The sequence below is a fragment of the Dendrobium catenatum genome, unplaced genomic scaffold (assembly GCF_001605985.2).
Source record: "Dendrobium catenatum unplaced genomic scaffold, ASM160598v2 fragScaff_scaffold_586, whole genome shotgun sequence".
Taxonomy (NCBI): domain Eukaryota; kingdom Viridiplantae; phylum Streptophyta; class Magnoliopsida; order Asparagales; family Orchidaceae; genus Dendrobium; species Dendrobium catenatum.
Genome location: NW_021319048.1, coordinates 704,528 through 725,448, shown reverse-complemented (window position 1 = coordinate 725,448; position 20,921 = coordinate 704,528). Strand labels below are relative to the sequence as shown.

General features: G+C 34.7%; 1 protein-coding gene across 4 annotated transcripts; it reads right to left on the bottom strand.

Moving 5' to 3' along the window:
* Nucleotides 1-453: 453 nt before the first annotated feature.
* LOC110115330 lies at nt 454-20,063 on the bottom strand. Of its 4 annotated transcripts, none has more exons than XM_020848537.2 (11): nt 19,341-20,062; nt 18,968-19,225; nt 8,781-9,023; nt 8,459-8,608; nt 6,739-8,195; nt 6,204-6,277; nt 5,997-6,078; nt 5,806-5,931; nt 5,558-5,664; nt 995-1,152; nt 454-749 (listed from the first exon to the last, which is right to left on the bottom strand). In XM_020848537.2, exons 1-11 carry the CDS (start codon nt 19,779-19,781, stop codon nt 513-515), a joined length of 3,333 nt encoding a protein of 1,110 aa, XP_020704196.1. In that variant the 5' UTR covers nt 19,782-20,062; the 3' UTR covers nt 454-512. The 4 variants fall into 4 exon arrangements, with proteins under 4 accessions (XP_020704196.1, XP_020704197.1, XP_020704199.1 ...); XM_020848538.2 differs by having other exon boundaries at nt 526-766; nt 995-1,094; nt 19,341-20,063; XM_020848540.2 differs by having other exon boundaries at nt 608-749; nt 995-1,094.
* Nucleotides 20,064-20,921: the final 858 nt, after the last annotated feature.

Below are 20,921 nucleotides of genomic sequence, written 5' to 3'. Positions count from 1 at the left end.
TTTTAATGAGTGGGTCAATAAGTTTATGATTCAGAGCTCGAGCTCGCTTAATATAGAAGTTCAAACTTGTGACTGAATAAGCTCACCTAATGAGCTTGTTAATGAATCAAATTTGTGCTAGTTTGCGAGTTGATTTAGCTCTCAATTACAACCCTAGTGGGTGTGGGTGATTAGGGTATGAAGAAAGAATAGGTTTGAATTCATTTTCTTAGACCTAATTTCAATTTTATGACTTGTTTTATCTTGTTTAGAACATTTTATATATTATAAACAAGATAAACATGTTGACATGGTAAAATATTACTTCAAATTACCATGAGGCTTTGGGGTGCAAGAAAAATTGGTTTGAGAAGCTTTTATTATTCACACCTTCACAAGCACAATTTTATAGGTAAAAAATGCTTCACCCAACATTAAAAAAAAATGAAAAGTAACTGTACAAAACTACTCACAAAATAAAATTGAAAAGAATAAATTGAATCAAAAGCAAAATTGACAATTCTATAGACAGATCAAGATGCATACTTTACATGTAGAGAAGTTGCAGAGAAGCCCAAGTACATGGCCTTGAGCAATGACACAAATCTCATCAAGTAATCTTCAGAGACCCATTTCAGTTTCCATGTACAGCTTCTTCGATTCTCTTGTTGCAGATTTCCTCTCTTGCTATCGTCCAAAAAAATGTTTCCGTAAGGAACATTTCCAGCAATCAAAGTTAAGCATCTGCAATCCTCTTCTGATTCTATGATCTGAAAGAGGTTCAGAACTATGATCAAAAGATGGCATTTTCATTGAATTTCAAGATTAAGGCTTCGTTTGCGACGGCTTTCGTGCTGCTTCTTATAGTAACTTTTTAGAACAAAAATTAAAGCTGCTATAATAAACAATAAGAAAGCCGTCCCAAACGAAGCCTAAAATTGAGAACGGTTAGTCCTTCAAGCAAACATTCATAGCAAGAAACGATAACAAAAATACTGATTCAATGAAAAATTACCAATTCCAATATGTTTTGTATGGGGCAGAGTGAATCAAGAGAGTAATAAGGTGGGGTTCCAAGACAATACGTTGGTGAGCCAAACTGTATGAGATTCTCACTGCATATAATAATATATCCCTCAATTACAAACAATGACCTTGACAGCCATGATTTTCCTGTTCAATCAAAAAAATACTAATTTTCATGTAATAAGTCCAAGAAGTATGCTTACGAGTTCAAAGAAACAAAACATTAAAGACTAATTCCAGTAACAGAAGGCAAAATAAACGAGCAGCATAAATGAAAACTTTAATTTTTAGGCCCATCTTCAAAGTGGGCTCTGTTTCGTTAAGAACAATATGACAGGCCCAAGTTAATTTAGTTATTTGCTACGCCACTGATGCAAACTAGGATCTAAAACAAGCGAGAGAATATTAGGGATGTAAATGAAAAAACTCCCATTCAATATAACATAAACAAACACAAATATTGGAAACTGTTAAATCCCAACCTCTCATCTCCATATTGATCCCACAGTCATGGATAGGGATCTATGGAAAGCCCATTGATTCCCTTCCATAGTTAGGTAGTTGATTTAGGAAGGAATATATGATAGCTATAATGCCTGATTTTGTAATTTAGTTTTTTCTTTATTTAACATTATGTATAGATCTATAAATAGGGATAGAATTGTGTAATAAAGGAAGTTTTTTCCCTCTCAAAATTTTCAATTCAACATGGTATCAGAGTCAGGTTCTTCATAAAAGAAGATCCGAAGAAAGTAGAGAGGAAATCTTCATAAAGGAAGATATGAAGGAAGTAAAGAGGGAGACATTCATTGCCCTAGAAACTGATTGTCGAAATTGGCGACTCCTCTTTGCGTACAATTGGCTCTATGTGCCAAAGAAAAGACCAAACATGATCTTCCTACCTACGGCCGGGAAAAATGGAGCCGAGGCGCAGATGGAGCCAAGTGAGCCTCCTGCTTACCAACTGACTCGTTCGTGCATCTGGAATAAGAGGTCGACCAGCAATCTAAATGTCCCTTCTTATTCGTGCGTCTAAAGTCAAGACATGAGCACAAGTCGTAAGAAGGAGTCGATATAAACAAGACCTAGGAGTCGGGCTTGCTGACCCGAAGCGCGGTTGACCAAATCAAATAAGATCTGTTGAATTCCTATTTACTCAAATAAGTATCGACCTTCATTGCTAGATATAATTAGAGAAAGTCTTTATTATTATTTGTTGTTTTGACATCACAATGTCTGAAGGAAATTCATCTCAGAGTTCTGATCAAATTGAGGATTCTATGGTTCACCCAGGATGAGGTGATCTCCAAAGCATGCAACATTCATATCACCTAAATGAGAAGAACTATCTAAAATGGTCTCAATTGTGAAGACATACTTGAAAGGGAAAGGAAAAATACATCACCTCATCGGAGGACCAAAGGAGATCCTAATTTTTGGGCATGAGATAAAACGGACTCCATGATTATGTCAAGATTGTGGAATTCCATGACTCTAGAAATTAGCAATACGTTTAGACTCCTATCCACTGCAAAGGACATAAGGGATGCCTCCAGACAAACATTCTCAAAAAGCTAGGGATGCTGCTCAAATCTTTAAAATTAAAATCAAGGTAGAGAGCACAAAACAAGGAAGTAAGACAGTGACATAGTATGCCACTCTTTTTCAAAATCTATGGCAAGAACTTGATCACTACAGATGCATAGAGATCAGGTGTTCATAGTATGCTCCTATCCTAAAAAAGTTTATTTATAAAGATAGAGAGTATGATTTTATTGCAGGACATAATGCATAATTTGATCAACTGAGAGTCCAAATTCTTAACAAAGATGAGACACCATCATTAAATGAGACAGTTTCTCTCATTTGCGATGAAGAAAGCCGACGAGGAGTAATGTTGGAGCCAAATGCTGTTGAAAGTTTAGCAATGGTGACGACCAGAGAAGCACATGGAATGAAAAAAGTAAAGACTCCTTGAAATTTAAAGATAGAGACTCTCTTTGGTGCAATTATTGCAAGAAATCAAAACACACAAAGTAGACATGCTGGAAGATACATGTAAAACCCTCAAGTAAGAAGTGAAAGAAAAAAAGTGGACAAAAGGACACATCACAAGCCAACCAACAATAAAAAAGTCAACCTAACCCAAAAACACAGTTTAGCTTCAAAGAGCTCGATAAAGAAAATATTGATAAACTAAAATAACTCTTGGTATCCCTTGAAAAATCACATGCATCTTCTTCTCTTGCACTTTCAGGTAAGTTTCCTATATTCATTGGATTAAATTCCTCTGCAAATCATTTGAAAGGATTATGAATCATTGACTCATAAGCCACAGATCGCATGACACACTCCACTACTCACTTCATAAACTATACTCCTTGGCTAAGTGACAAGAAAATCATCACTATTGATGGTTCTCTTACCACAATAGCAGGCCAATGAGTCATACCCTTATCTCCCTCACTCTAAAAAATATGCTCCATGTACCTCAATTATCGACAAACCTAAAATCTGTACAGAAACTTACCAGTGATCATAATTGTCAAGTATTATTTAACATTACATATTGCTTATTTCAGGACCAGAGAATGGGGAAGAAGATTGGATTTGCTAAGGAGAGAGCTGGATTGTACTACCTGAAAGAGCTGAATAAATCTAAAAACATTAAAAATAGCTGCTCTATGTTATCCCTAGTTTATAATAAATCTACAATATGACTTCATCATTTTAGATTAGGTCTTCTGATATCTTAAAACATATGTATCCAAAATTTATTTATAAATTGAAAAAAGAATATTTTTATTGTGAAACTTGTGAGTTAGTCAAACATAAAAGAGTTTATTTTCCAAATAAGAATGAGAGATGTGATACTTTTTTCTATCTTATTCATAGTGATATATGAGAACCCAAAAAATCCCCACCATCTCTAGGGCTCACTGGTTTGTATCTTTCATTGATGACTGTACTCGAGTCTCTTGGATATATCTCATCAAAAATAAATCTGATGTTAGCACCATTCTTCCCAATTTTCACACCATGATTCAAAATCAATTCGGGGTAAAAATAAGAAAATTTTGTTCTAACAATGCTAAAGAGTAAAGACTACTTCAACCAAACCTATACTCCTACTTTTAAAGTGAATGTATCCTCCATGAATCTTCTTGCATTCACACCCCACTAAAAAATAGAATTACGGAAAGAAAAAATGATCACCTTCTAGCCTCAACTCGTGCATTCCTATTCCACAATAATATACCCAAATTCTATTAGGAGGAAACCCTCCTAACCGCCACTTACCTCATAAACAGACTACCGACTACCTTCAAAAGCCTTGGGACTAGAAACTCCAATGGATAATCTGTCATCCTTTTACCCCGAGTTTCAAACCCATAATAACCTTATACACAAAATCATTAGGTGAACTGCTTATGTTCACATTCACAGCCATAATAGAAAAAAATTAGATCTAAGAGCACTCAAATGCATCTTTGTTAGATATTCAGCCACCCAAAACGGTTACAAGTGTTATCATCCCCCATAAAGAAAACTCTTATATCTATTGATGTTACTTTTGATGGAAAAAAAAATTATTTTACCAAACATCATCTTCACGGGGAGATTGAAATTGAGGAAGATGAGGAAAATGACCTTTCCCCTCTTGACCTTTCACCTCCACACCTCAAACCAATCCACATGAAATCAAAATACAGGAAAACTGAGGATAAAGCTGTCATTAGGTTTGGGAATGTATATTCCATATGTACAAGTTCAAACTATGCACCGAAGAAAATCCAAGAATCTGAATCATCTCCTGAAATTAAGGTAAACACAAGTTCACCACCTACCTTGTACCCCATAACCAACTCTATGTCCTTCAATAACTTTTCATCCTCACATAAATACTTTCTGGTTACACTAAAAGATAGTCATATTCCTAATGATATTTCTGAGGCCTTATCTGATGAAAATTGAAAAAATGCCATTAAAGATGAAATGCAGGCCCAAGAAAAGAACAATACTTGGGAGAACATCGACCTACCGAGGGAAAAAATCAGACGGCTGCAAATGAGTATTCTCTATAAAGTACAACCGGAAAAGTACAAGGCAAGACTAGCGGCAAAAGGGTATACTCAGACATATGACATTGACTACCAGGAAACATTTGCACCTATAGCTAAGATGAACACTGTTAGGATCCTACTCTCACTAGCAGCTAAATATAACTGGCATATGGAACAACTGGATGTAAAAAATACATTCATACATGGGGCTTGAAGGAAGAGATATTTATGGAGATAGTACAAGAATTTAAGAAAAAATCTAGGGGTGACAAGGTGTAGGTTAAAAAAAGCTTTATATGGGCTAAAGCAATCACTTAGGGTCTGGTTTGGAAGATTCTCAAAATTCATGCTTCTTAATGGGGTACCGACAGAGTCAAGGGGACCATACACTATTCTTTAAACACTCAAACTCAGGGGAAGTCACAATATTATTAGTTTATGTGGATGATTAATAAATGTGATATACAGGCGTGGAACTAATAGCATACCTTCACATTTGTCTTGCAAGAGAAAAATCATCGAGTAGAAATATATTCCTCTGTGTAAACTTCCTGAGATATATTTCTCCAGCAAGTCAACCTGAACCTGCTCCCAACTGCCAGACAAAATTTCAAAAGCCAACCAATCATGAAAGCATACTAAGAAATAACACAAAATAAGATTACATAAGTTATTTAGGTGGCGATGACTATCATATTCACATTTCAAACCCATATAATACAAAAGAAGAGTTCACCTTTTTATAGAACATTTTGCAGTTGATGTTCCTGAATCATATACTTGTAATAGGCTGAATAAATCTTTAGAGGTCTCAAATGATCTTGTTAAGAATAGATACGTCATATCACCCTCCATGCGTACCCTGAAGTGAGCTCCACATTTAGTAAAACCCAAAGCTTCATTAATATGAATAGTTAAGCTGCTAACCTTAAAGTTTGCAGTCCAAGGCCTGTAACAACTTCCCTAATCTCATCAAGCTCGTAGCATCTCGGAACTTTAGAAACATTATCTACAAAAGAACTATAAGAAATTAAATGACTCATGCTCTGGGTGTGACTGGTAATAAACGAGAAAATGACACTGTAAAAAAATTTTAACAATTGAAATGTGAAATTAAATCGGACATAATCTTACCTAACCCATCATCTATTTTATTAAGTAGTAGCATATATAGTTTGTTCTTACAGCTCCTCAGTAAAGCAGCTTCACTGCACAAAATAGATAAAGAATCTTGGAGATGGACTAGCAAATTGCAAAAAGCACCAATGATTACAGCGTGGTCAAGCATGCCTAACAAATAACCTAAATGACTGGCACTTAAGCAAGTAGTCATGTATCCTTCTATGGCAAATTCATGATAAAGAAAAGCAACTATCTTCCATGCTTCATGCCATAGATCTGCAAAAAAAATCCTATGGAACACACTTTTCTAGTCAAACTTGAAAAACGAATTCAAGGAATTACTTGATGTAACAGTTTGTTATGGCTACATTTATATCATGGAAGCAACACAATTTCAACAGGATAAAAGTTATTGCTACATAGAGAATCAATTGATGCAAGCTCAGTAGAAGTCTAACTATTCCTACTATAACAAAGTGCCTAAATCTTATTCCTAAAATATATCAGTAGGTAAAAAGATGCAATTTAAAAGGAGAAGTTAGTTTACCTCTCATGAGAAACTGATCCCTGCTGGTACATAAATCCACAGAAAACAATTTGTTGACATGTTTCAGAAGCTTCAGAATCCGCAATATTTGAGTTAAAAAAGTCCTTTATATATTCATTTTGCTTGTTTTTATCAAATATGGATGCCAAAACAGTTTCCGCTCCATGTTTTTGTTGCAAAACTTTATCATTCATCCTACCATAACTGAAACCATTTGCACAACAGCTTGACTGGCCCTGCTCAAATCTGTGAGATTCTAGGACTCCATTAACCTTTTCGCATTCTGACTGACTATTACCTGTCAACAAGTTCCCAAAGAGAGAGACAAATCCTATCTTAAGTTGTTGTTTACAGTTTATCCTCTTAATGTCTCGAGCACCCTGATTCAACTGTGAACTGGTACAGCAACCTGCAGAATCAGCATGATTGTTTGTGGAGGATGCTTCTTCATTACTAGCATCAAAGAGTTTGGTTTGATCCTCACACAAATGTACATTTGTTGGATATGGTTCTTCCTGCTCATTCCTGTGATTATTAGCATGAATAGCCCCATGGTTTGAAGATTCTAAGGCAAATCCTTGAATGCAATTACAATCATTTTCACACATTGACATATTGAACACACATGATTCGTCCTCACTGGAGCTAGTATCACTATCTGACAATTCCACAGAATGAGACTCAGTTGATAGTTGTAGGAACTCTTCCTCTAGGTAAAGACGACGGTGTAAAATGTCCTCCCGGTAATGTGGTGGTGATCCATGATATATTGAGGATGAGTGGGATCCAATGATCTCATCAATTGCAGTAAATGACCCTGAGTTAATTGCTAGATCTGAGTGTTCGCTTCCACAAACTGTTGAATAATTGATACTAGACTTGTCATTTACAATTAAGGGAGAGGGAGAAAGGTTATCTGGATTCCTAAAATCATCGTCCATCTCAGCTTGCTCCGAAATGACTTCCTGAGATCTTAAACCAGTTACAAAGCATTTTTCATCATTTTCCGCAGGTGTTCTAACATTTTTATCCAAAATACCATTATCAGAAATATCAGAATAGGTTATGTTTGAAAAGCTCCCACCTCCTTCTTTTTGTGTTGTGCTGTTAGCACAATGCGAGCCCTCTCCAAAATTTGCATCTGTTAATGGTTCCCTACTTTGCTCACTCTGAAAATCTAAGTTTAAATCTTTCTGCTGATTTCTGTCAGCTATGATGTCAGAGCTCTGATTCATCCAATCCTTGAAGTCTCGCAACCAAAGTACGGACCTTTCCTTCTTCAGGTGTTCTACTTTATTCATCAGACCAATTATTTTTGACTCATCATCTGTTGTGGTAATCTCATCCTTCCTGAGATTATCACTATCACAGGACAAGGAATCTTGTTCAATAGCTTCCATACAAAGATGTTCCCTCTGCTCGTTATCCTCAATATTTGCTAAACGAAAATATTTTTTCTACAATAGTAAACATGATGCTTTGCATTAGATCCAATTTCTGATGTGTAATAAATATTCATATGAAACTGGGAAATGATGAGCTTGATAAAATGAATTGCAACGAGGTAAATTTAACAACGGCAAGCCAAAATTTTTTTTCTTTCATTTCTTATTTTATGTGTTGTCTTAGACGAAGTAACACCATTCCTGGTTACAGCAATTACAAACAACAATTTTAAAGGGATGAAGTACAACATCATAATTATGGAAAAAATGCTTACCTTGTTTGCATGTGCACTGCTATCTTCTTCAGTATGAATTTCTGCTGGAAAGTAAAATCCATAAGCTGGAGGTTGTTTCTGTCTGCTTGTATATATGATGTGTCTTTCCCAGTACTCCTTTGTGCTTATATTGTTATCATCTAATATCAGCTGAAAAATAAAAACAAACAAACAGAAATTAGGGCTACAAAATCAAAGAATTTTATATAAACATTTGCACATTTGTACTCCAAGAGTAATCTTAGTCTAATCGTAAGCTAAGAAACACTAATTTCAAGAGTAATCTTAGTATGGTCAATTTCTTGCAAAGAGATCAACTTACTCTTTCTGGATGAGAGAAAAAACTAAAAACATGTGCTCGATACCACCTAGCATAGCATATAGGATTTCCCTCCAACCATAAATTCTGGAGACAAGGCAAGTTTGCAAGGATCTCCATCTCTGAGAAACTGGAAATGAGATTGCAGGAAAGATCAAGACCTTCAACTAACTTCAGATTTTCTAACCCTCGCAATGTTCTTAAGACATTATTCCTTAAAACAAGCTTAACTATCGGACATGAAACCTGCAATATACACAGACAAACATAGTGGATCATTACAACCATTATAGTTGCAAGCATATTAGGGGTACATAAAAGGAAAAGTTTGAAAACTACATAAATAATATAGAAAGTAGAAAATGAAACAGCTGAACGATCGGAACTCACAAAATATTAAAACTAAACAAAAAGCATAACCATAACCAACATATATTTGATGTCTGGCATAGGTATTGGAAAACGCTAGTTTTAACCTTTTTGGATGGTCAGAAAGCAAACTAGTTTACATTCAAAGATTCAGGATATGACTGTCCTTAGTAACATGTGAATCTCAAGACAAGTAACTGGAGTGAAGGACAATCAACTGGATCAAAAGGTATTAGGCTTTGCGCAGGGATGTGCAACCACCCCTTTTTGGAATAATACTTGTCTAATTTAAACAACAGATATGCTACATTCCATTGAAATGAACGGCAGGGATTTCCCCGAGCATCTCAGATAATGGATGGAAACTATTGGAGTTTATTTTAATTAAATATGGAAGAGTTTATGCTTTAGAAAGCATATCTAAAAAATCGTACCACAATGCCTCCCTTTCAAGTGTCCTAATAAATGCTACCATTAGATTCAAAACAGATGATTCAAAATGCCTACCATGTGGAAGTCTCCTTACCAATATGTGGTAGTTTGTTCAAAATTAAAATAAGTGAAACAGAAGCCATATATTATTTGGATAAATTTGAATTTTTATTGATTTGAAATGCTTATTTTTGTTTTAAATAAATATTATAGGGTAGCATTTTCGAAAGTGTTCCTCTCAGGGAGACATGGATGGTCAATGCTTGCGCGCTAATACAATCCTAAGTGCTAGAATGATCAGAGTCGCCAAAAAAAATCTATCATTTATAAACTAAATTTAAGCAAGATGAATACTTTCTTAGTATAAAGTAATGATCATCACATTAACCTTAGCAAAGAAAATATTTAACTTTATTTATTTATTTTTTAAAAAAATTTACCTAAAACAAGCAAGATAATATACTTAATTTATGGTATGTGCAGCAATGGGATCATCTAATCTTCACTATTATTTGTTTTATCTTTTTCATCATCCATAATCTCTTTCCTACCATTGGATTTCTATCTCTAGCTATCTCCTCAAACTCAATATTCACTACCCTAGATTGAAGCTCTTATACCTGTAATTTGCCTTTCTATTTTCCTAGTAGGCACCTTTTTCTCTGACTAAATGCTCTTTTGGCATCGCTTCATGTCAAATCATCATTATTAAAAGCTAAATTATGTTTATTGATGTAATATTAGCACCAAGTTCTTCAAGCAATGCACAAATTAGCCAAAGTACTTATTCCTTCTAAACAAGGCGCTCCTAGGCATATTACTTATTCCTTGTAACATTAACACTAATTTCTTCAATCAACGTAACAAATTAGACACATTACTTATTCCTTGTAATATTAGCACCAATTTCTTCAATCAATGCAAAAAATTAGCTCTCATTGGCACGCCTTAGCAATGGTACCAACCTGAAGGTATGTGAAGCGCTATGGACTCACCTTGCAATAACCCAAGTACCTAAGCAAGCCATCGGCTTACCATTCGTAGTACAAGTGTGATGAGGAAATAGACACATTCATATGCACACACACACAAAGATTTAACTCTAAATTTCAATACATTTAAATAATTAAATAAATTGATAAAGCAAAAAAATGATGAATTTAATTGAATGAAGTGCCGAAATAAAATAACTCCCAGTTAATTTAAAATAAGCCACTAAAATTAATAATAATAAGAGATGTAAAGGAAAACTACTGCACTTTTTTTTCTTAGCTGAAGAGGGTTTAGGCTTAACTTAGGCAAGTGAAGCTCCAAATATTACTAAGGACAGGCAGCACCCTGACCATTGCATTCACATGTACGAAATTCAAACTAGCAATCCATTTCTAAAGTCTACGTGCATGCCACATGCTTCTTCAGAAAAAAATAAAGATTATGAGCATATCACAGTTGCTTAAATAATTAAAAATTTCTCAAATTATATCATGCGCTCCATGACAACAAGCGAAGGAACAACAACAGATAAAATTACAATTTTTGGTTTACATTTCAACTCAGAGAAAATTTTATTGAAAATAAATAAACAAATTGAAAGCTTGCCTTGCAAACTGTTATCAAAAAGCATGGAAGACCTACTCACAAATATATGTTAAGAATAACCATGACCAATACCTGTGAGCTTATGTACGTAAGCAATAAGTATAACATAAAATAATTAATTTGCAATAGTTTGCATGCCAACTTAACTCAAGCGAAAACCTTTAGACTCTAAGGTTGACCTCCATAATTCAAGTTTACCTTCAACTCCCTCTCTAGTCTTATCAACAAGAAGAATATCATCAGCAAAAAGCATACACCAAGGTACATCCTTAAGCCCATATCTTTTTGCTTTAGTCATGGATGTTCCAATTAATTGTCAGGTGAATTTGCTAAACTGATTTTGTTGAAATTGACCATTAGTTCTAATCTTCTAGGAATCTACAATCTCTTCCCTTTTTTTTTCAATGCAATCTTCCTATATGGTTAGTATTTATTGAAATAAATTTCTTATTTCCTATCAACAACGCCAAATCAATTGCTCGCACTCAATACTCCATTCATCTAATATTTTATTTTCATTTCTATGTGGCAGGTTACGACTTTGGTTTCACAAAAATGGCTGGATTATGACTTCAATTAGCTTAGAGTCTCATCAAAGTAATATTTGTGATCAAACTATGAGCGCAATCTATAGTACATACACCAATATACTTAGTTAGTTCAATTATTTTGCTAAACACACACCAATATAGGTGTATACTTTGAAAGAAAGACTCTTCATGTTCGCCACTCATTTCCCCAATCAATGGTGGACCTATGTTCTCCTGTTTGGATTCAAAACAACAACCTTGCTTGAATAGCTTTTTTCTTTGGACAACCTCTATGGGTTGATGCTCAAACAAATTCTTGGGGGAGAAATGCTTTTGCTCGTGCTTGCATGAGCATGGATCATGGTGTCAAGTTTCCACCAGGAGTTTGGATCTCTGGGCTTCATGGCAAGTTCTTCCAAAGAGCAGAATATGAGGTGATCGCTCATCTTTGCTTCCATTGTGGCTTTGTTGGGCATAACACAAGTCATTGTCCCAATGTTTCTCAAGCCTCCAAGTATCCCTCACAACAACCTCAAAGAAGATTTGTTGAATTGCGTGAAAAATCTATTTTGCGCAAGGACAATAGCACCCCATTTCTAGTGACCCTATAATCTCTAATAGCTGCCCTCCTATGGTGAATATTGACCCAAATTCTTCTTCCACGATCCAGTTAGCCCTCCATCCACCTATTTGAAAATTGAGCACTCTTTCTACAATCATGCAAGGTGTGAACAAAGGGAAAAATCTTGAAAGCTATAAGCCTTGGAGTCTAGTTACTTTTAGAAAATCTGGGAGACAAAAAAAGAAGAATTCCAATGTTGGTATTGGTGGATAGAAGGCTACTCTCCCTTCCTTGCAAGTCACAAGTGGGGAAGTTAGTGAACCGGCCAAGCAAGTTGTTTCATTTAAGGATGGTGATCTCTCCAACATTTCATCCAAGTCTCCACTGAGGCTTTCCTCTTGCATCCAAGGCGCTCTAGCCCAAGAAAAGATAGTCTCTATGACTCGATTTGCTAAGGAACTTCAATGCTTTGGGCCAATTACTGATCAACCAAGAAAGCAGAAGAAGGATGTTGGTGGGGACGAATCTCGTTAAGGTGTTCATTGCATGCATGAGAAGTTTTAGCTTGGTCTATGTTCCACTCTTTATTTTGTTTTGTTGAGGAATGCTTCTTTTTTATGTCTTTTCCTAGTTGGTACTCATTCCAAGTCGTTTTCAGAGACTAAAAATAGATCGTCAATTTCCAAAGACAAGTTGTCAAATGAGCTAAATGAAATTTTCAATTGAACAAAAGATAAAAGTGGAATAATGCTGCCAATAATGATTGCTAAAGATATTCTAAAAGAGTCTATAAACAAATCATATAAAGGAGAATTGATGGAGAAAAAAGGAGATTAAAAAATATTGAAAAAAAGAACTTTACCTAAAAACTGCAAAATATAACTATATAAGTACAATTAACACATTATTTGAAGGAAACTGAAGTATAACAACAAGAGTATTAAGTAATGCCAAAAATTATAATTTTTTATGATTACTATAGTCGAGTATTGATTCCAGAAGGAGAGATGGAGATATTTGCAATAATCTAAATAAGAAAGAGCAAACCTAAAGAGCTTGATTAAGTTATATTTAGTAAAAATAAATGACACGTGATATTGTTTGAAGATGATGGCATCAAGGAAATATAAAAATATCCTTTCTAAAAAAGATTTTCAATATATTTTTTTATTAAAAGCTATGAACAAGCAAATAAACAATAAAAATGTAATAGAGTTAATAAAATGTTGAATTTGGCTTAGCTTTGAAGAAAATGTATAAATGTTAAGTATGAGTCCGAATGTGATACTATTGAGATTTGCATAAAATATGTTTTATTAGAGTAGTATGTTTAGCAATTTTTTTTAAGGAAATCTTAAAGAACTAGAAAGGCTAAATGATTGAAGAAAAAAACATTTTGGCACCTATTTCTAAGAATAAAGGAGATTTCCATAAATGTGATGACTAAAAGAAACATAACTTTATGAGTCATTCAATGAAGCAACAAGAAAGAAAAATGGATCAAGTAAGAGAAAAATCATATTGAACTCAAAGAAGCAATTTATTTTTAGGCCATAAAAGTTACTTGGAAGTTGATTTTGTGCTAAAGCAATTATTGATAAAAAAACATTGCAATCGATACAAGTACAATTATATGATTTTTTTTTAAACTTGAAAATACATTTAGTTGAGTACCATGAGAAGTATCTAATAAAAACTGAAGGAGAAAGGGAGTGTGTTAAAAGTGCATTAAAGTTATAAGGATAAAATTCATGGTGTGGTAACTTATATTAGAAATATCTATGGAGTGGCCAAATAATTACCAACAAAAGGGCTACATTGAGGATTAACCTTTAATTTTTTTTTTTTAAATTTATAAGGCTATTGATAATGAAAATACTTGTATCAAGATATTAGATGGCATTTCTTATGAGTGAGATCTCTTTTGATAATATCATGCTCGGTTGTTTGTTGCAAATAAAATTATCATTGATCTCAAAGAGAGAAACAAGTTACTCAACAGGTGTGCTACACCAAATCATGAAGCAATGGGTGAGGTGCATTACTGCATTTATCAAATATTTTTTTTTCCTTTGAGGTTTCTAATACAAATCAATTTAGTACTATGTCAGTTTTTTGAAAAATAAAATAGTTAGAAAGCATAAGCATAACCAAATGAGGCCTCACCCTAATCCACAATAGAAAACAGCAAGTCCCATGGTCATACTATATTTGATATCCACTTTAATCTTTCACTAGGCTTCTTTATAATTTTATGTAGCCAAAAAATCCTTCTAGCTTTGGCTTTTTCTTTATTAGATGAGACATTATAACTAGTGCTGATTTAAATCCTCGTAAAACAATTAATAAGGTCTACACTATTAAAGAATAATTATTAATTAAAATTTCCCCACAATTGCCTCTCTCTCCATATGGGATTCTATATTGATCTTTAGGATCTCTCTCATCTTCATTGTAAATTCTTTTTTCCTCTATAGAATCCATATTCATGAAATTCTTTTTCCTCCTATGTCTTTCATCTACAATCATATATGACTCAAACAAACTCACTGGGAAATCATAACATTGATATATCATAAATCTGAGTGTTACTATAAGCGCAACAAAGAGCCAAGGAGTGCACTAAAATAAAGTGATTCACAATATATGTGCTTTGCACACGTGGTTTGGAGCAGCCAAATGCATCCTAATTTGATGTGTGAGGAATGCGAGTTTATTTAAATGTTAGCTAAGATGATTCTATGCTAAAATATCAATAAAGAAATATTACAAATTGAAATATTACAAATAGTGAAAGGATATTATTTGTTTTGATGAATTTGAAAGGATATTTAACCGAGTATTATGAGAATTATCAAATAAACACTTAAATAGAAAAAAGGCATGTTAAAAGTAATTAAAGTTATTAAGATATGTTTGATAGTGCAATGACTAATATTAGAAATAGTTGAGTAGTGGCAAAATAATTTCTAAGAAAATTAGAGTTACACTGCGGGTCATCATTGTGAAACCCTTGAAAAAAAAAATTTTGTGCTGTTTTTCGTCTGTACGAACGTGGTTAGTACGGGATGAACCGTCAGTACGAACTGAAGAAATTGTGAAGACATCTGTCATTTTCGTCTGTACGAACCTGGAAGGGTCGGGACGAACCGTCGGTACGAACCGAGACAGAGAGTTTCGTCCAGGGACGAAAATTTGGAATTTAATTTTCGTCTGGACGATTTGATCCAGAGAAGATCGTCCCGGGACGATCGGGACATCGTCCGGGACGAACCTGCTTGATAAATATCCGAATAATGTCGTTTTTGAAGAGAGAGAAAGCCCAGGAGAGAGAAAGCCGAAGGAAAAGAGGAAAAAAATGGATTTTTGGGCGACTTCGACTCGTTTTCGTCCGTCGCCGTAGTTGAGAAAGTTGACCGACTCGAAGTAAGGCACATTCCTCCTTTCTCAATTTTCAGAAATGAGATTTTTGACGCGTTTTCTGTTTCGAATTTTGTTTCCGTTAGCGAATTTCTGGTATTATTTTCTTCTGACAAAGGTTTTACCGTGTAACTTTTGGTATGTTTTTGAGATGATAATTGTGCACGTTTTGAGTATTTTCTGGAAGATTTTTACCGGATATTTTGGATTCGAATTCTGTACGGAGACTTTTCTGATATGTTTTCTGATGTGAGTTTCTGATTATTTTGATTGGTGAGTGATGTCTTGCTGAGCTGTTAGCTCATCCTTGTTTTCTGCGTGGTTTTCAGGTTCTGGGAAAGGGAAGGAGGTCTTGGATTAGCAGTTCAGAGTCTGATCTGAGATTAGGTATTTGATACTTTTGATTTTTGTGCAGTCATGGATTTTATGTTTATGTTCTGTTCTTTCTGTCTGTAGCCATGTACTGTATCTGTATATGATTGTTTTGACGAAAGAAAAGATAGATGAATCATTCTGCATTTGGATGTTTATAGTAGCTCTGTGTTTTTGTATGTTTAATACTTGGAAGAAAGTCTGAAGCAAATTCCAAAGTTAGATCCTGGATTTTAAAAAGTTCCGCGCGACCCGATGCGAGCGGGATCCGTCCCGGTCGGGTTGGGTTTTAGTTATTTTCTTTTTAATAGGATCATTGAAATGGAAATATTTTATCAAATACTTGAGTCGAAAAATCTTGTAGCATGTTATTTTATATTACAATTCTAATGATTAAGGTTGTTTTTGGTAATGTTACGCCATATTGTTATTATAAAATAAAATAAAAAATCTCAAAGAGAGAAACAAGCTGATCTAAAAGTGTGCTACTTATAGTAATGAAGCTATGGAGAATGTGTGAGTTTCATAATGACACTTTCCTCGAGCATTGTTACTTTGTTAGAAATATCAAAATTTTCATATGTTAGGTTTTTGAAAACAAAGCAACTGAAAACACCATCATATAGGGACCACAACCTCATCAACAATAAAACATGCCATGTCTAATGCTAATATGATATTCAATATCTACTTCAATTTTCATAAGGATCTCTTTCTTCTTTACAATTTTATCTAGCCAAATAATGCCTTCGAATTTTGGTTTTTACTTTATTAGATGGTTCATTATAACTAGTTGTTTAGTTCTCATTTAGTCCAATGTAATGCCAACAAATAAGTCTACAATGAGTAACAATGAATGATTACTAATAGAAATTTCCCTATCCTTTCCTTTACCTCCGCATGAGATTCTCTATCTCTGTGATCTCTCTACCTTTTAAAGTACCCTATAACATAAATATTCATAAACTTCTTTTTCCTCGAACCTTGTTCATCTATAATCATCTTGGACCATTGGTAATAAACACAATTTGAAAAATCTCACTAGGAAATCATAACAATGAAATCACGGTTCACAAATCACTAGTGATATAAAAACCGAACCAAAGCATTGCTTAAAATTATGCAATAATATGCTCACCTTAAGGCCCGCCTCAGCGTAATTCCAATGAAAAAATGACTCAAACTTTTTGTATGAGGCTGGCACCTCTACTTGGCTGTGAACCATCTTGAGGCGCGCCTCACTTGGTTGGTGTGAGACATATGCCTCACCCTATTTATATATTTTTATTCAAACTTACCTAAATCTTAAAATAAAACCCCAAAGAAATCACGTCTTCACGCAGTACCTTTCTTTGGACTAACTCGACCTCAGTCTACCGCCTTCGCCACAACCAGCACCTTGTAATCGCCACAAGGATCACTTGAAAGCCGCACACCACCACCAACTCTAAAAATTTTGGAGAACTACTCTCATCTTCATGTTGATGATAAATATTTATGAAAGAGGAAGATGACTGAAATAAATGAAGAAACATATTGAGATGAATTGAACTCTACAAGATGAAGCAAGGGAGAGACTAATTTATTATGATGATGACTCAAATAAAGACACCGCCTCAATAATGATAGTGCATATGATTTTTGAGTTGGTACCAACTATTTCAGCTTTCTTTAGGAATTAAATGTAGATGAGTGAGGAACTATGAAAGAAGAAATTTGATGTTGAACTTGATGTTATATGATACCTTTATGTTATGCATATATTTTATGTTGTTTTCTTCTTGTAATATTTGGATTTTAATCCTATTTCATGCAACTTATCACTTGTCACTTTATATCTTGTGTATTTTTCTGTTTCATATGTATGTCAATTTGTTTACTTCATGATTCAACAGAAAGTTAATATATCATCCTTTAATATATTATTTGGGTTTTATATAAAAAAACTTTTAACCTTTATTTTCACTTTACACAATTTTTGGATTTTAAGGTTTACACCTTAAAACACCTTGAGGCTTACGACTTGTCTTATAAACGAAAAAACATCTCAATACCCAATTGCGCAATTTTAAACCTTGCACCAAAGAGCTAGTGTACTAAAATGAAGTGATGCATGATGCATGTACTTTGCAAAAATACTCGGAAAAAAATGGTTTGTGGTAGCCAAGTGAAGTCCACTTTGCTGTGAGAACACTAACAAAGCTCACTTTTCCTTTCTATGGAACATTAGTTCACTTAATTGGATCGTTTTGTACTAAGATAAGTTCCCCTCATATAATAAAATTGATTACCACAAAAAAAAAAGAGGTCAATCTTGCATTTACAAATTAGTTCCTCTGTTAATAATGTAATTGGTTCCATAAATATAGTTCTATTTGAAGTTCAACAAATTGTAGATCCTTGCCACATTAAGCTTTAATAATTTCTCTACTATTGATCAATCATATGATCTCATTAAAAGCGTTTTTCCAACATTATGATATTAATGCTACATACCAATGTTATTATTTGCAGAAATATAAGCACGAAAAGGTCCCGCTTTCCTTTGCACAATAATACCTTAAACTTGAATTGAACGAGTGGAAAATTTGTTGCTCGCCTAGAAATAGTATAACAATCATAGGAAAGAAATGAAGCAATGGCATATTATAAGCCGCCCCTATTTAAACTCAATAGAAACATAACTAAGAAGGCCAAAGCTACACTACATGCCACACATGAAAAACATACATGAAATTCAAAAAAAATTATCAAACTCCAACGACCAATTTCCAATCAAGTCTTACTTGGCAAAGAAATGTAGAAAACAGAACAGTATCGCATGAGAGAAACATATAAGCACACAACTCCGAAGAGTTTATTACTACTATTATTGATCATGCAGTGAACCAGCAAGAAATATTTACTTGACTCAAAGACGCGATAGTCCGCAGGTGGTTGAATCCTAGATCCAGGTGCCGCAATTTTGAGCTCTTGCCAAGATTATCAACTTTCGCAAACTGATTCCTGCTCAGATCCAAAGTTTCCACAGAAGGAAGCAGTTGCAGAGACTCGTCCATTAGAACCAAGCTATTGTGAGCACATGAAACGAAAGTTAGCCTACTCCACACCGGCGAGTCCTTTATATCCGCAATCCTATTTGTGAAAACATGCCTCAGAGCATCCTGATTTCAGCAAAAGTAGATAAAAGAATCAGAACATAGAACTCAACATAACACAATTTCCCAACTGAACAAACAAAAAAGTTCAAAGACGAAGAAACGCTCCATTATAACATACAGTAGAATTATGGCAAATAAGCTTCTCAAGCGAGTGCCGGAGCTCCAGCAGCCCCCGTGCAGACGACGTCGATATATCACATCCGCGGAGCTCGAGAACCCTGAGGCAACCAAAAGCCTGAAGCGAAAGCGGCGTCGGATCGCGCGCCTGCTGTGGATGTACGGATATCACCTTGAGGGACGTGAGCAGGCCCAATATCCTGCGCAGCTGCTCGAGCGCACGATGGTCGCCTAGGTCCGAAACATACGCGCGGAGATAATCCACCGGCGCATCGGCAATAAGTCCTTCAAGCTCCTGCAACGCTTCCAGCCGCGACTGCACATAGTGGAGCCCCACGGGATTAAGCTTCAAAGTCAGCGAACCTTCAAGCAGCGCCCCCGCGTTCTGCTCCGCGAATTTCACGAGGTACTCGAGGTACCTATCGCCTGTCACGATCGTCATGTCGGAAAAAGAAATTAGGGCTTCCGACGGCAAACGCTATCCTCCTCCATTTCCGCGGAGAAGGACATGAACAGAGCAAAATGCGACCAAGAGAGAAAGGAAGGCGGGGGTGAAGAGAAACGCCGGCCACTGGCCGCGACGGTTTTGTCTCTCTGTATATATACAAGAAGACGTTAGATATTAAGGCGAATTTTCTTCATTTTTTTCTTTGCAGCGAAGAAAGGATCGGAGACGAAGACGGTGCGTATAATTGGAGAGAAGATTAGAAATTTGAGGGTTAAGAGATTATCACTTCGACTCCGCTAAAAGGCAAAACGTCGACGGATACAAACAAAGGCCTTTCGATCTCAGGGTCATTTTTTGCGTCATCGGACCCGTAAAACGTACTAATTCGATATTTGTCCTTGCAATTTTGCATAGGAATCGTGTTGCCGATGTGCTCCACGTCAAAAAAATTATCCAGCGTCAGTTTCCAGCTCAATTATTAAATCGAAGTAATTTTACTATTTATGAACAATTTTAAATACTTAAAAATTCAGCGCAAGACAATATGTTTGCAATAATTATTTAAATTTCACGTGCATAATAATTGAAAATAAATTTATTTTTTTAAATATGTTTTAATACCTTCTGTGTATTAATATTTAATATGGTTCCCAATAAAAGCTTAATTAATTTTTTGTTTGATAATAATATTTGTTCTTTTGCTTTTAATCATTTTTCATATTTTATTTAGATATCTATTAGAATTACAGCGATTGTTTTTTTTATTAATAGTGATATAAATTATACAAAAGTGGTTGTGAGAATATGCGACGTTCTGTAGAGAAGCGGCAGAAGTTGTCGTTAGAGGCAGAGTTGGTCGAATTTGAATGGGCAATTTTTTAAAGGGGTATTTACATACATAATATTTTATTTCATGTTATTTACATATCTAATATTTAAAATTTTAATATTATATATTTATCACTAATAGAACAAATATGGATGAATGAAATAAAATATTAAAGTTTATAGGTTGGTATGTGTGCGTCATGGAATATTCGCGGCGGTAGAGAAATATATAGTTTAATGTCATAGCATTGTACGAAGATCCAGCACACAATCAGATTAGTGAGAGAGTGTAACATTCATAAGAGA

Bases quoted from the DNA above. Each gene is read 5' to 3' on its own strand.
- LOC110115330 (XM_020848537.2), bottom strand. From the start codon at position 19,781: ATGACGATCGTGACAGGCGATAGGTACCTCGAGTACCTCGTGAAATTC. The intron at 6,278-6,738 runs GTAAACTAACTT...TATTTTGTGCAG, and splicing joins GGATCAGTTTCTCATGAGAG to TGAAGCTGCTTTACTGAGGA. The intron at 5,665-5,805 runs GTGAACTCTTCT...TTTGTCTGGCAG, and splicing joins GCAAAATGTTCTATAAAAAG to TTGGGAGCAGGTTCAGGTTG.